Raw genomic sequence first — 17,235 nt, forward strand, 5'->3', positions numbered from 1 at the left:
TTTCCTTTTTTTTTTTTGGCTTTGTAATTCCAACAATCACCATTCTTTTGAAATTTTGCTTTACAATTTCAGAGTTGCTGCAATATTCACCTCTACTTGCTGCTTTAATAAAGCCCTAAGAAATGACAGAATTTCTCTGTTAGACCCATTAAAATGCTAAGCCTGTTGCCTATTAAAGGGATGTTGAATACTTTTAGTAAAGAAAATCCTAGGCTTGTGGAGGCGTTCAGATAAATTCATTCCAAATGTACATCCTGCTTCTCGGAGTTAAGAGCTCCAGCAGAAATATTCATACTAATGTTAATCTGCCTGCTGGCTCTTATAGAACTTCTTTCAAGAAAAAAAAAATTTAAAGGAGCAAATGGCAAAAGGTATAAGAAAATCAAAATGTTACATTTAAAAATTTGCTTACCCAGAAATATGCCTGAAATATGAAGCTCAATTGTCTCAATAAGCATTTCTTCCTTGAAAATAACATATATTCTATTATTTATTAGATATTTATTGAGTTGGAAGTTGTGTGTTATAGTACTGACTTCAAAGTCAGAAAGGTTTGGGTTCAAATCCTCCTCTGACACTGTGATTATCATGTGAACATGAGCAAATAACTTGATCTCTTACTATTCTAAGCCACTCACTAAAACTTAGTTGCAGATTAGCTACAGAACTGCATTGATAGGGAGTTTTTTCTCACCAAGACTCCCTCATTACAATGGAATCATTGAGATAGCTAGACATGTAAATAGACAAATACGTATGTATTGTATATCTGAATATATACCTATGTGCTTATGAACAAATATGTAATATAGAGAGCCTCTAATGTGTCCAAGGCTTTATGGAAACTTTTACTGTGAGGAAATGCTATTATTTTAATATACCTCTAGAAAGTATCCAAAAAGTCAAGGAGCTGTAATGTAAAGAAAAGAAGAGCAGTCTCATATCATTGTAGAAAATAGCCAATCTATTTTGCTTCACTTCATTTTTCAATATTTTAAGGATCTGAAATTTCCTTGGTGCAAGTACCCTTTGCACCAAAGCAGATCATAATATAATGCCGGAGAAACTGAGGCAAGATAGAGATCAGAGAGTTTTTAATATTTTATTTTAATTTCTGAGAGGGAGAGATAGTCTGGAAGCAGAGCAGAATCCATTCTGCTTCCAGGGCTGAATTACACTTTCGTCCCAAAGAATCCAACATCCAATGTGAGATTCCAATGATTTATATATACATGGCTACAAGATCAGGGAGACAAAAACGGGGGGTGGAGTCTGAACACAGAGAGGGAATTTCCAAGAGGGGACCATCAATCCGGTTCTGACAGGTTGGAGATAGGACCATAAATTCTGATAAACTGGGAGTAGAGGGAGTAGTCAGTTAGAGACAGAAAGTCTGGAACTTGGAAATAGAGAATGTCAATTAGGTGTCTAGAGTTTTATCTTCTGGAATGCCAGAGTGGCCAGATCGCTACAGTCCTAATTATCTCAGTCCTAATGGTCAGGAAAGGGGAGTTGCAACGAGAGAGATTGAGGCAGAACCATTCAAGGAACTGAGGCAGAACAATTCAGGGAAACTGAGGAAGGACAATTTAGGGAAACTGAGGTAAAACAATCAAAGGAAACTGGCATAACAATAACTCCTCTGCAACTTAATGGATAGTCACTGAGGCTTTCTGTGGTCAAAAATAATTGTTGTTCAGTCTTTTTTCAGTCATATTTGACTCATTTGGGATTTTCTTGATAAAAATAATATAGTAGTTTGCTACTTCTTTCTCCAACTCATTTTACAGATGAGGAAACTGAGGCAAGCAGGGTTGACTTGTCCAGGGTCATACAATTAGAAAGCATTTATGGCCATATTTGAACTCAATGTTTTCCTGATGCTTCAGGCGCAGCACTCTATCTACCATATCTCCTAGCTGGCAATTGGTATTGTATTTTAAAAAGTGAAAAAGTATGTGTGTTTATGTGTGTGTGTGGACAACATATACACATATACATTGATATGTTTATGTGTGTATATACAAAATTGTGTACACAAAATGTAATTATTCTTTAAGAGGATTATTTCATTTCCTGAGATGTTAAGAATTTTAGCAAAATTGAGAGAGAAAATCACTCAATGTGTTGATTTACAATTTAGTGAAGATGACAAATGGTCTCTATTATATTTATGGAGAAGATAATGTTGGTTTTAAAGTAAAGATAAAAATGTGTTCTCAAATAAATTTTGTTGAGTACCGTGTTAACTGACAAAATGTTTAAAAGATGAGAATGAAAATAGCAATACACTTTTTGTCTTGCCCAGAAAAAGTTACAACATGTATATAAAGATTGGAAAAATAATTACCTTCCTTTAAGAAAAGGAGCAAAATAGTTAAATTTTAGAATGTAATTATTGCTTGTGGGTATAATTAAACTCAAATGAAATAGGATTGCCTACAGAAGGATTCTTGATAAAACTTGAGAGTCTTAAAGTATCTTAATTATTAGAAGGATAAACACTAAACACATCACTTTCAGCATGAAATTCATTCTTTTGGAATATAATTGGCTGCCATCATAGTACTTTCTTGAAGTCTCTCTTATCTATATTAAATGTTATTGAAGGAAGAGCTCAAAGACTTGATATAGGCAATACATAGATTATAATAACTTGCTATTTTTGACCTTTTAAGCCAGGGGGATAGCTGTGGAAAATTGTCCCTGGATTTTCCCCAACTCCAGTTCTTTTTTCTCCTGGCTTATTTGTAAATTTATCTGACAAATTTTTTTGTATTCCTAATCTTAATCTGGGCAGGTTTATTGTGGCTTTACCCTGGCCCTCACATGACCAGAATGCAAAGAAAAGGATCCTTGAATAGGGATCTTATTTAGTATTAAAAGGGAAGGATTAACTCTCTGATGTATTACCTGATTGCCCTCTGGTTCCACACTATCACCATTTCCCTTTATTTTACAACTCTTGAATTGTAATTTCATTCCTACTCCTACACTTCCTAGTTTCTGAATTGTCAGCTATGATAAAAAAAACGGTAGACTTCTCTAGGAGAATACTTTCCTTTTTATTGTAAGTAAAATTGTTAGGTGATCTAATCCAGCTTTATCATTGGATGTTCAATGTGTTTTTTCTCATAAAACTGTGGTATTAAGGATTCTAGGGAATTTGTTGTCAAGAGTCTATTAAGGAGTAAATCCTCAAAGAGAACTTGGAGAATATAGTGAAGCTAGTTCACTGAGCAAAAAAATAAAATAAAATAAAACAAAACAAAACAAAACAAAAAAGTTTGACATAATGAATAGGGTTTTAGACTTGGAATCAGGAAGATTTTTGTTTAAATCCTACCTCAAACTATTACATGATCATAGACAAGTATAGTAGAGAGAATTTGAGACTTGGAGCCAAGAAGACATGGGTCACATTCCCACAGCTGTGTGACCATAGGCAAGTTCTCTAATTTCTTTAAATCTCATCTTGTTTATGAAATAAAGATCTTGAACTATATGGCTTCTAAAGTCCTTTCCAACTTGAAATCTATGATTCTATATTCACTTTCCTCTTCTCCACTCCAAAAGGTTTTTGCAAGGATTAATGGGATAATATTTTAAAGTTCTTTGTAAATTTGTCAGCAATAATGATGATCCATTGAATTCAACATAAGTGAATTACCTCTGCTTTGTCACTTTCAGAACAGAATCAGGAAGATCAATGAGGAATATACCCATTAAGAGGTAGGATGACAGTGACTGTTGGAAAGGATTTTGCATATGGACAGACTGCAGTGATTCCTGTAGGGGTAAAAAATTTGAAATACAAGGGAAGAATGAGTTGAGACATATAGAGAAATGATTTTTTTTTTCTTTCACAGAGCCAAGGAACAAAAATAATGCAAGAATTTTAAGGCACTTATGGCACAGAAATAAAATTGAGCTCAGAGGCAAAGGATATATCTTAGATGCCTATAATTGTAGGCATCTAGAAAACTCATTCAGGTTCTGATAGAAAATCAAAATTCCATCAGCTCTTGCAGCATTATCAACCCTAGTCTTCCTTGGGTTAGGAGCTAGAATAGTTTGATTTAACATCCAAGCTGATAGAATTGAGACAAAAGATAGAAGCAAGGTTTTATAACCACTTCAAAACATACCAGTCTTTGCACATCAAGGTTCTTCTTGGATTTTCTTTTTATCTTTCTGGAAGGATTGATCCCTAAGGCAAAAATGGGAATGGTAAATTGGTAAAAAAACTACAGGAGATTTTTTTTTTTTTTAAAAAGGTCGAACTTAGTTCTCTTCATTCCCCATGGTTGCCTATAAATCTGTTGCTATTAGGCATTTTAAGAATTCTGCTAACTTTGTGCCATTGTTTCACGTGCTTTTCTTGGATGTGCAATAGAGAAATTCCTTAGAAAACTAAGGAGAGTATGCTTATTTCAGCAATAATAACATACGTAGCACCACACACACACTCATACACACACACACACACACACACACACACACACACATCCTTTCTTTCCTGGAACTTGGGTGGAAAAAGACCTAGTTGGTATGGTAATATCAAATGAAACAGTCAAGCCAATCATTGGGGCGCACAGAAGAGAAGAACTTAGACCCAAAAGATAAAACCAGCTCATCATCAGGTATTTGCCAGGGTTTGACTCTGGCAAAAAGCTTGCTTATTTGCCCAATAAGTATCTGATTTTCCTCTTATCCCCAGATACAATGGGATTCAAATGGAACTACTTGATTAAACCTTAAATATAAATCTTTCTGGCTCTCACTGATTGGCCTATTACACTAATTCCTAGCTCAAGCATCTGGGTTTGGATGGCTCAAAGTGAATACAGTTGTTTCTGTTCCTGAAAGAAACTCTGAAGAACTTCCCCTCCCAAATTAATTTTTTTTTTAATAGACAAACAAGGCCATCTTTTGCTTCTATTTTTTACCCGATTTTAAATTGCTCAATGGGTATTGACTCAGAAAAACAGAGACCTGGCAAAGACCATACCAGAAATATAAATTTCTTGAAAGAGAGCTCTGGAAAACAGGTATTGATAAAGCCATTGGGATTCAAATAGAGTTACTTTACTAGGCTTTAAATCCAATTTACTCTGGCTGATTGGTCAATAATGGGGCCCAACACAAGCCTCATTTGATTATTGTTGGGTTTTTGTTGACTCAAAATGAGTGTAAATAGCAGTTGTTTTGTTCTGGTCCCAAATTCTTGAGGTTTTTCTTGATTGATCTTTTTCTTGGGTGCTAAAGAGGCCATTTTGGGAGCCATTTCTTTCCTAGCACTCATTCCATTTGTTTCCTAACATTCATTCGTTGAATGAGTGTTATCTCAGACATCCCGAGTCTTAGAAAAGACCTTAGCTTTCCCACTGTCCAAGTGTTTCCCACTGTATTCAGGGCTGCATCCCATCATCCTGATCTTTGTCTTGCCTGGATCCAGATGACTCTAATAGAGAGAGGGAAGCTGGTGACTTTGTATGGCTTTGTCTCTTTGTAAAGCCAATTCACTTCCAAGTCTAGAGAGCACCTTCTAAACATCATTGGTCCCCTTTGAGAACAAAGGACAAACAGCAATAATATCTGACCAGAAGAGTTAACATTCCTATTTAAAATCACAATTCAAAATTCTGGATAAAAATACTGTTGATTCTTTTAGTTTCAATTCTTTTCAATACTTAAGTGCCTACTGTGGCTAAGGTAGTTTGCTAGACAACTAAAAATTCAACACCAAAATAGTCCCTACCTTCAAGAAGTTTGTTTTCTCCTAAAGTAAATGACATATAGGATTTATAATTAGAGGAATAAGTAAAAGCTTTGAGAGTTGATGCTTAAAAGAAATTAAGGATTGTAAGTATCCTGGATGAAGATGAAAGCATATTCCAAGAAAGAGGCAGAATCAGGGATAAGAGAAGAGGATACAGTCTCTGTAAAGGCAAGAGAAGTATGAGAAAAAGCAAATAAGTTCATTTGACAAGTACTTGGGAATATAAAAGGAAATATGATGAAATAAGTTTGGAAAGCCAGATAGAAAACCACTTAAATTAAGAATAATAAGAATGTGATTGAACCTGTGTTTTAGGCAGATAATATTGGTTGTTGAAGTATACATTGAATGGAGAGAAAAGAGTCTGAAAAAACTGAGATATTCTAAGAGTCTCAACTAGGGTCTGGGTGTGTGGAGAAAAGGAATGAATGCTTGAAACATGTCGTGGAGTTCAAATCAACACAAATTGGTAAATGATTGAATTGGGATGAAGGGAACAGTGTGAAGAAAAAGGAAAAATCAAAGATGACTTCAAGGTGAATCAGAGTAGCTAAGACACAGTAATGTACTCAGAAGAAATAGGAAGGTTTCAAAAAAGGATGAGTTTAAGAGGGAATGATTTTGAGGTCTTTGCTATATGATGGAGTTTGTGAATTGCATAGAATATCAAGATGAAGATATACAAGAGGCAGTGGATGTTACATGACTGGAATTTAGAAATTAAATCTGAAATAGGTAGATTTTGAAGTCATCTGCAGAGAGTAAATGAACCTATGGAAAATGATAAGATCAACAAAAGAGAAAAGAAAAATGCTCTGAGAAATAGCTATATTTAATGAGTGAGATATGAATGATGACTGAATAGAAGAAACTGATATTTAACAGAGTGAGGCAGGTGAGGGTAAGTATCACTTCCTATTAACTTTAAAATAAACTACATCTATTTTCATTTTTTCAGATGTTTACTATAATTCTGAGATTTAATATTTCACCACTATCCAAAGTACAATGTGTCAAAAACCAAACTTAATACCTTGTCTCTGAAGACAGTTAACTCTTCCAATTTATGTCCCTTGAATCTAGTTTTCACTGACTCACACTATTCCTTTGTCTTCAATAGTATTTGTCAATTAAACTTTCAAAATGCTCTTTATCATCTCTCCCATGTCTATAATCCAGGAGTTCTTCATTTTTTGTATGAATCATGGATCCTTTTGGCAATCTGGTGAAATCCACATGTTCCTACTGAGAATAATGTTATGAAACACATAAAATATCTAAGATTACAAAAGAAATTAATTATGATGAAATATAGTTATTAATATTTTTAAATTTATGGATGCCAGGTTAAGAGCTTCTACTCAAATCCCACCTCTTAACAATAGTTTACTGAGAAATCTTTAAATATCTCTCTTATTGGACATCACTATTTATGCTAAATCTAAATCTAATCTAAATATCACTATCCAGTTTTCAGGCCCCATCACAATCTGAAGCTACTATTTTGGGGATGGTAGTCTGCTTGAAAGCATTTGGGCCACAAGCAAGTTTTGTGACAAGTTTCACCAAAACAATGATGATCTTTCTTTCTTACCATCAGTGATGCTCCTGTAGACCAAATTCAGCTTCCCTTGACATGTGTACACAATTCTCTTTCCTTGATTTTACTTTTATTTAGTGGTACCTGCAAAAATTACACGTTATAAAGCTAACTGCTCATAGGGAAGGTAATATATGGCAACCCTCCACCCCACAAGACATTCTGGTTTAGTTCAAGAACATGGTTCATGTTATCTCCCAGGTGCATGTAGTCATCCTTGTGACTACACTGAATAAGTACTGATTTGTTCTCTCTTCTATGGTCCTGTTTTGTTCTGATGAGAGATGATCTGCTATCTCTTTTCCTCCTTTTAGATCTATACATTGATTGCCCTGGCATGGATTCTGTCAATATAAAGTAATTATTAAATAAAATTTTTTTTAAAAATAGATCTATACATTGGTATTTTGGGTTAACCACATCAATTGAGAGATTACAGAACTGGACCAGGCTGTGGTTAACCTTGAAGGTTATTTTGTTATCTTACCTATATAGTCTTTCAAGATCATATTGTGAGCACCTGAGTCATGTAATACAAACCTGTGGAGATATCATTATTTAGATTTAGAGAATGGTAGTTGATTTTTTTTTTTTTTTGTCAAAGTTGTGTTCTGAACAAGTCATACTGTTTGGGGGAGGGAAAGAAAGTTCTTGAAAGAAGTAGGGTTTGTTTATTTTTCTGGTGGTAGTTGCTGTTGTTGCTATTGAGTTGTTTCAATGGTGTCCAACTCCTCATGACCCCTTTTGAGTTTTTCTTGGCAAATTTTTTCTTGGCCATCACTAAATCTGAACTATATTTAAGGGATATAACTAGTCAGTGAGGGTGGGTGTTAAAAGGGGATGGACCTGTTGATTTTATCAGTGAAATACCAATAAGATAGATGAACTTTTTTTGTACAAAATATTATTTTTCCATCATGTTGCTGCTAAATAAAATTTTCCATTTTTCACAAATTGATTAAAAATAATTTATTGAAACTGTGACTGCATATTCTTTAAAAAAAAATCTATTTCGAATCAGTCCTTCATGGAGTCTATGATACAAGCAGAAAATCTATTTTAACCATGTCTTTTCCACCTCTAATTGATTTCCATTAGCAAATATTAAAATGAGTATGGTTTGTGCTGGCTCAGATTAGTTTTTCTTTTATAGAGCAATATATTTAGTTTCAAAGAACACAATTTCTAAAATACTATTCCCTACAGGGTCCAGTGTTGAAATCTGAGATGTCCACTTCAGTACATAATGACAGTTTTTAGCTGTCATTTCAGCTGAGTCTCATTGTGCTTTTAATTCTCTATGACATGACATGCAAGGAAACTGTTATGTGATGATATGAAAATGAACATTTGTCAGAAAACAAATAAGTCTGCATCTAAATCTTCATTTTCTGTGAAAGGAGAAAATCAAATAGCATTTTAGGCATATTTTGGCTTTGGGGACTCTTTTTTAAACTGAAAAAATGTAAGAAAGATCTTGTTACTAACAAGTAAGATTTCGGTGTAATATACTGAAAAGTTTTCCATTTTGTTCCTTACAGGTAATTTTGTATCCAACTTCCAACAGTTCAAAGACAGCTGAATTACACAGAATGGTGGTTCCAAAAAATAGCCAGGATTCTGATCTGAAAATCAAATTGGCTGTGAGAATGGATAAACCACCACATATGAAGCATAGTGGGTGAGTGTTGATATGAGAGATTTTTAGGCAATATCAGTATTTTAATGAGGAAGTTAGTTTTGTATAATTAATTTATTTTTAAGTGTTAATTATGCTTATTATTGAAATATGTGGCAGAACAAGCCTTATTGTTCCTCTCGTCTCATATGTATGCAAAGATTGTTTCATCCATTTACTTAAAGGCAATAGCCATGTTATTATCTATCCTGAATTAGGTTTTCCAGAGACCTCAGCTTCATATCTCAATAAAATATTTTTCTTCAAGACTCCTGGAATTTAATTCTACCCACATGCCAAAATGAAATAGATTGATATAGCACAGTATTCATGTTCTTGTATATATCTATGAAGATAAGTTTATAGAAATACAAATCAATTATACAAAACAGTAATGCCTCAGTTACATGTGTTAGGGAACAGATTTAAAGAGCTCACATATTCTCTAGACTTTTCTTCTTTATTTTCTAGTAAAAAATAAAATTTGTAATAGTTCTTTGAAAATTATCCCAAGATGATTAAAGATGCTCATATATTCTTTAAAAAAGCATGAACATTATTTTTCTTGTTTATTTTGCATCTTCAAAGAATAAACTATCAATTAATTTGTGTTCCAAACTTCTGTTGAAGGCAGTACCCATTTTCTAGTCTTTGATGTCTATAACCTTTGCATTATTCTCAACTCCTTACTCTCTCTTTCCCCACATATTTAATAAATTGCCAAATCTTCTCATTTCTAAATATATGATGGCTCTCAATTCTCTTTTTCCATCTACACAATTAATACATTGTTTTAGGTTTTTGGATCTCTTGCTCCCTAAGTGGTTTCCATATTAAAGGCCTTTCTACACAATGCTACTGAAGTAATTTTCCATAAGTACAGATCTGACCATGTTACTATACTACTTATTCAAGTATAGTGAGTTCCTAACATATCCAAATACTTTTCAGTTAACTACTTTATTCTTTTCTCTTTTTCAAAATTAATTTTTATTTATTTTATTTTTAATTTTAGAAATAAAAAAGCATTTCCATAACATAGATCAATAAAAAGATGTACAATGTTCTTTTCCCCTTTTTATTGTGCAACTTGCTATTAAATATATAATAAAATTATCCTGTAAATTTCTTTTTTTCTTTTTCTTCTCTACCTACTCTAGAGATGGCTACCATTAGACACAAATTGCACATATATACACAAATATACATATGTAAAATTGTTCTATACATACTTCTATTTGTCAGCCTATCTGTGTATGCAGATAGTGTCTTCATATATCCTTTGTAGTTAATGTAAATATATGTAATAGTCAAAATAATTTTCACTCAAAGTTGTTCTTCAAACAATATCACTATTACATATACAACATTCTCTTAGTGTTTTGCTCATTTTGTTCTTCATTATTTCATGCAAGCCTATCCATGGTTTTCTAAGATCATCGAGCTCATCATTAATTACAACACAGTAGTATTTATATAAATGCCTATGTTTTAACTTAAATACTTAATATAAATTTGTATTTTTCATTATTCATGTTATCTATCTATCTATACACATATGTTAGTTGGCTTATTGTCTTCTCCATAATAATATAAACTTGTGAGTAGAGATTGCTTCATTTTTAGTACTTGCATTGTCAGTGCTTAGTATAGTGACTGACATATAGTAAGCTAATAAATGCTTTTTGATTGATGATTCTATCTTTAAAAGATCTGAGCATTTTAGTTGACTACAAGCTCAACATGAGTTAATTTGATAAGGCAGCTTAAACAACTGATCCTCACTTTTATCAAGAAAAAAAAGCAGGATTAGGAAGACACAGTAACATAGTACTTTATTGAAGGCAGATCTAGGATATTGTATTTAGTTCCAAGAGCCACTTTTTTTAGGGGAAGTACACTGATACTTTAGAGATCATTCAAAGGGAGTATCACCTCATGAGTAAAAATCCTTGCTATATGGGACTTGGTTGAAAGAATTGAGAATGTTTAATGTAAAGAAATCTTTAGGGAAAACAAGAATATGATAGATGTCTTTTGCTATTCTAGCAAATAGGAGAGATATTAGAATGATTCTTGACCCTTGCCCTGCTTGGCCCTTGAGGGCAGGACTACTATTGGTGGTGGGTAAAAGTTGCAAAGAGGTGTTATCTCTAATTGATTTAAGAGAAGATCTCCTAGCTATTGAGAGCCATCCCAGTAGTGTTTTACTTTTCTAAATATATGTAAAGATAGTTTTCAACATTCGTTTCTATTAGATTTTGTGTTCAAAATTTTTTCCCTCCCTCTCTACTTCCCTCTCCCCAAGACAACAAGCAATCCAATATAGATTAAATATGTACAGTCCTCAAAACATATTTTCATAGATCCAATATAGCCAATATCCATATATCCAAAGTTAGATTGAATTACTTCAAGAAGTAGTGAGTTCTTTTACTGGAGATCTACCATAAGTCTTGGAGTCATCTTTATAGAGATGATAATGAAGATGATGAGAACTGTCAAGAATTTAGAGAAAAGCTCAGGATAGAGGTTTGGATCATAACTGCAATTAGTAGGCTTGATATGGATCATGATCATAGCAAAGGAGAAGGAGCAATCAGGTAGGTAGAAGAACTGAAATAATGTCATAAAAACTCAGAAAGGAGAGATTATCTTGAAAAGAAAGATAGTATCAATTAATATAGAGAAATCAGGAAGGATGAAAACTGAGAAAAAGTTAACAGATTAAGCAATTAGAAAATGTTTAACAACTTTTTATATGGTAATCCTAGGTAAATGGTGAGGTCTGAAGCCAGATTTCAAAGAGTTAAAAGTAAGAGAAGAGGAAGGGAAAACTTCAATAGATTGATCAATAGATCAATATTTAGCTATTAAAGAGAGGAGTGAGGTTAGTAGAACATATAGATAAATTGAGACTGCCACTCATTGGATAAAGACTAGGTGGTAAGACTAGAATAATGGCAATTCCAAAAGTCCTACACAATGCTTTATGATTTGATAATACCAGTTGCATTGTCTGCCCTTGCAAAGGGCTTCTCACTCATTTTCTTAGACAGAAGGTAGTAGTGGAAAGATGGATGGTCCTGGAGTCAGAAAATCCCAAGCTGATACTAACTACATGATTCCCTGCAATGAAATTCCTTGAGCCTCGGTATACTAATTATTAGAATTGGTAAGGTTGTTAAAAGTTTTGTATAAATGTGAGTTGTTATTGATCTGTTATCTTGTGGTGGTGGTAGTGGTAATGATGAAAACATTCAGGAACCTTGCTCTATTACTAGATTGTTAACAAATAACTTTTTGTTTATAAGTTGAAGATCTAAAGTTCTATTAGGGTAAGTGATTTGTACAAATCTCATGTATTATTCAGTGACACATTTATACAGATTTATAATCAAAGTCTCCTCCTGATTCTCAGTCCCGATTTTTTCCTGTTTGTTTACAATATTTTGTGTCTGGGTACTGTGCTCTGAATACTAGTGAAGTAAATCCCTTGAGACTTGGCAGTGTGGGATAAACATGATTTGTTGCATTGCATTTATTAACAACAGATAATTGTGAAGCGATATAAAGGGAGAACATTTTTAAAGATGATATACTTAAGAACTAGTAGTAACTAAATTATTTTCAAATTTCCCAGAAGAGTTCATTCCATCAGTCAAAAATAATGTCTGAAAAATATCATTAAAGCATAAAGGAGAGACTTCTGAAACTGAAAATATCTCATTTAAAATGTGTTTCTTCTACTTCCCAAATAGTTCAACCAAAATTAGCATATTAGTTATTTTGCCCAAATTTGGAATCATTTCTTCTACAACTAGTGTAATAGAAATATCAGTGGATTTGAAATTAGAGGCCATCAGATCTACTAATTTTACTACTCCGTGGTTATGGGAAAGCCATATGATCTCTCTGAACCTCATTTTCCTCATCTGTAAAATGAGCTATATTATTTCTAACGTTCTTTGAGATTCTAAATTTATAATTATATAGTAAAACCTTAGTGATGCAATAGATTCCCATCATTATGACGAGGTTGTCAGATAAAGGTATTATACAGGCTTTTCATGCTATTTTGAAAGGAATACATCCTATGTAAAGTGGGAGAGAGGGGAAGTATAGCGAGGAAGAAAGAAAACAATACCGATTTAATGCTTTATGATTGAATCTGTTCAATAAAAAAAGTATTAGAATTGGGTTTTGTTGGGCTTAATTAAGTTTAGTAAAAGAATTAAAGGCAACTAACTTTGTTCTTGTAAATCCTGTTATTACAAACCAAAGTGTAATAATGTAATAGGAATGGTAGATTAATAGCACTTTGCTTTGGGGCTGTACAAATTGTATTCTGTCAATAATTCATTCTGTGATAAATAATTAACTCATGACTATGAATAATTGAAATGAGAGACAAGCCTTGTAAGGAAAAAGATTATTTTTTATCTCAGACATAGGAAACCCTTCTTACAGATTTTTTAAGTGGGTTAAACAGTAGAATGAAAATTAAAGACATTAGTTCTAATCCTTATTAAAGGCTAGTCTTTGAAATGTTACATAATCTTGGACTAACTTTTTTTCTTTATTCCTTCGTAACCTGATTCCACAGTGATTTCCTTTCCTTTCTTGATTTTCTGTAGTTTTGTGGTTTATAATTCTCCTTTGACATTTAACATATGTTTCCTTGTATAATAACTTATTAATTATTGATCACTGATCATACATTGTTGTTTATGTTCTTATGCATTTGTCCTTATGACAGTAGAAGTTGGCATTTATATAGTACTTTAACATTTGTTAAATACTCATCTACATTGTTTCATGTAATTCCCACAATTGCTCGAAGCAGCATTTATACATGATATTACCTTCATTTACAAATAAGGGTATACATATGCTTATTCCAGTTAGGCTAAACTTCCTGATAGGAGATAATACACACTATTCTACCATTTTTCTAAATAACAGAATGTTCTTAATATATTTTAGCAATGAAGAGAAACATAGTATGCTTCTAAGAGTTGTGAAGAGCAATTACAAATTAAAGCAGAGCACATTAAAGTATGAAATGCTGCATGGGAATGCTGAGCTTTGTTATTAATTTAGCCTAGTAAAGAGAGTGTCATTTCAATAATAAAAGGCAAAGTTCAATTGTTGAATTTGCTTTTGTATTTTAAGCTCCTTTAAAGCAAAGAAATAAAATTAATTTGATGAAAAACATGTCAGTCAATAAGCATTTGTTAAGTAATTACCATAATAAGTAAGGCCCTTGCTAAGTGCTGAGTATAAAAAGAAAGGCCAAAAAAGAAAAAATCCAAAAAACTCAATCAAAACAAAACAAAACAAAAAAACTGCCTTCAGGGAATGTAAATTCTAATGGCTGAAACAACATATGAAAATCTATGCATACATAAGGTAACACTATGCCTATACGTTGGATACGGGATATATAGAAGATAATGTCAGAGAAATCAGTAACAGTTGGGGAGACTAGGAGTTAGGGAAAGTGAGATAAGGGAGCAGAGCATTGTAGGTTGGGAGGGAAAATCAGGGATAATCTATGCAAAAATACATACAAAGAGGAGGACAAATATACAATTAAAAAAAGGCATTCTGGTCCAATATTTGTTGAATGAATATTTTGATATAAGCAAATTAAAATCTGTTTTTAATATAGGTAAGCCAAAAAAAAGTATAGATGTTTCTTCTGAATAAAATAAATGTAATAATAAACATAACCTATCTAAACCAATTGTCTTATCAAACCTATATATGAAAAAAATTTAAGAAGTTATAATATATGCTATGATATTTTACTTACTGATAAAAGTGATTAAAACTCTGTCAAATTGTATAGCTTTCCCCTGTGTAAGTTTGTTTGGTTCCATGTTTGAGACAGAAAGTATTAGACTTTATTGAATGTGCTATCCTTTAGCATAGCCTAGTGGCTAACCATTAGTATTGTTTCAGAACTTAAAAGTACTATCAGAATATTAGTTAAATGGCACTGTCTTGTAAGAAGAATCAACCAAAATTAAAATTAAATCTGTAAAAACTAAAATAAAGAGCCTCACTTATATATATATATATGTATATATATATATGTAATATGTAATAAATATAAGCTAAAAAGAAAGAAAAAGAAGGAAAGAACTTAATTCAATAAGCTATGTATAACAAGAAGTACCTATATGTGTATACCTATATGTAGGTAGTCATATGTATACATCAGAAATTCTGAGTTACATATATATATAATTTTATAATAAAAGCTGAACAAAGCAATTTTAGTGAATATTAATACAAACTTTAATATTTTGGTAATTAAAAAACATTCACTAAAAATATGAAGGAATTTAATATTTTTCCTTATAGTTATTTGTGAATCTATTATTTTTTTAATATCATTCTCGATTCATCTATATGTACAAAGGAAATGGGAATTTCATCCTGATTTTTAATTGTGTTCCATAGCCAGAACAATATTTGTTAAGTTGTATGTAGCTCTTTTCCTGTTTTTCTACAATACATGAAATAAAAAGTACAGCACCCCCACTCCCCCAAGAAAGGCTCAATGATTGCCTTTCATATCACTGAATTTTTCATTTATCCCTGATTTCTTCTCTGACTGCCCTTGAATATGTAGCAATGATGGAAACTTTGCTCAAAAACATTCATTGAGCACTTCCTTTGATTGATTAATCCATTCTTTCATTCAACAAGCATTCATTTAGCACCAATTCCCAGAATGTCTTTAAAATTGTTTTTCCTTCAGCATAAGCTGTATGAATTAGCTTGTGTCACAGTATTCTTCTATACATTGAATTGAAATGGTGTAGCCAGTCACTCCTTTACATAGTACAGAGGATATTGAAACAGTCAAGTCTCTGTAGGATAGTGTAATTTGTTGTTGTTTGGTCATTTTTAGTCCTGTCCAAATCTCCATGAATCTTTTGGGGATTTTCTTGGCAAAGATATTGGAGTGGTTTGCCATTTTCTTTGCCAACTCATTTTACTAATGAAGAAACAGAGGCAAACAGAGTTAAATGACTTGCCCATTTATATAATAAGTGTTTGAGGCCATATTTCAACTGAGGTCATTCTGATTCCAGACCTTCCAAACTATCCATTGCACTGCCCAGCTGATCTTTTGTAAATGACATTAGATTGCTAATGTAAATTACATCTCTTTTCCTCCAATAAAAATGTCTTTGTTGTCCTACTTATTTCTTTTATAAATACACAAAATCATCTAGCTTAATTAAACTTCACACCAAGATCTTACAAAGTGAGTTGTTTTTCCCTCCTCCTGCAATGGGAAAAAAATGGCTCTGGAGGTAATAATCTGGGTTCAAATCCCATTTCTGGAACTTCATACCTTTGTTATCTTGGGCAGGTCATGTAATGTCTGTGAACTTCAATTTCCTTTAAATGGTTAGAATAGATAGCCTCAGATCCCTTCATGCTCTCAGTAGGTGATTTTGTGATCTTCCCTCATAATGCTTTGCCCAAGAAGTTTGTGCTCACAGCCAGTGCCATGCCATTTTATTAGATAAAAAGAAGGAAAAACAGTTCATAGAGGTGACTTCTATCTCTTTCAGCCTCTTCCTTGTTTTGAACACTGGTTTGCAGGATTTAAATATTTCTGAGAAAGGTATGAATAGAGTCTACATCTTTACTTTTGGCTATTTCCCATTTTCATAATCAGGTTATTTAATCAGAAACTTTAATTTTGATGTATAATGTCATTTTCACATTTTTAACCTTTTCCCCAATTTGATATTTATTTTGATCATTGCTCTAACAACTGGTGTCCTGGCAGGAAGTTGACTCTGAGATGATAGTAAAAAGCATATTAGCTGTGTGACTCTGGGCAACTCATTTAACTTCTGTTAGTCTTAGTTTCCTCATCTGTAAAATGGAGATAATAATAATACCCACCTCCCGAGTCATAATGAGAATCAAAGCACTTAAAACAGTGCCTGGAACATAGTAGTTACTATGTGAATATTAGTGATGATGGTCAATTTTTATGATGTCAGTATTCAACATTACCCTCACTTCTCAATTCCTCTCTTAATGAAAATATTGCTACTGTGCTACTGTACAGACCTCAGGTTTCTAAATAATCTGGAGGCCTTTGCCCTCTTTTGTTTCTTGATATAGCATAAAGGAAAG

The 17,235-nt window shown here is 32.7% G+C and overlaps 1 protein-coding gene across 5 annotated transcripts in view; it reads left to right on the forward strand.

Annotated features, from left to right (window-relative positions):
• Nucleotides 1–17,235, forward strand: part of CADPS2 (calcium dependent secretion activator 2) — a 678,782-nt gene that overhangs the window by 385,795 nt on the left and 275,752 nt on the right. For all 5 annotated transcript variants that reach the window (XM_052001541.1, XM_052001542.1, XM_052001543.1 and 2 more), the window contains exon 8: nucleotides 8,924–9,063. In XM_052001541.1, coding sequence (XP_051857501.1) covers nucleotides 8,924–9,063 — 140 coding nt within the window. The remainder of the gene's footprint in view (nucleotides 1–8,923; nucleotides 9,064–17,235) is intronic.

This window comes from Antechinus flavipes, chromosome 5 (assembly GCF_016432865.1).
Source record: "Antechinus flavipes isolate AdamAnt ecotype Samford, QLD, Australia chromosome 5, AdamAnt_v2, whole genome shotgun sequence".
In the NCBI taxonomy this organism is placed as follows: domain Eukaryota; kingdom Metazoa; phylum Chordata; class Mammalia; order Dasyuromorphia; family Dasyuridae; genus Antechinus; species Antechinus flavipes.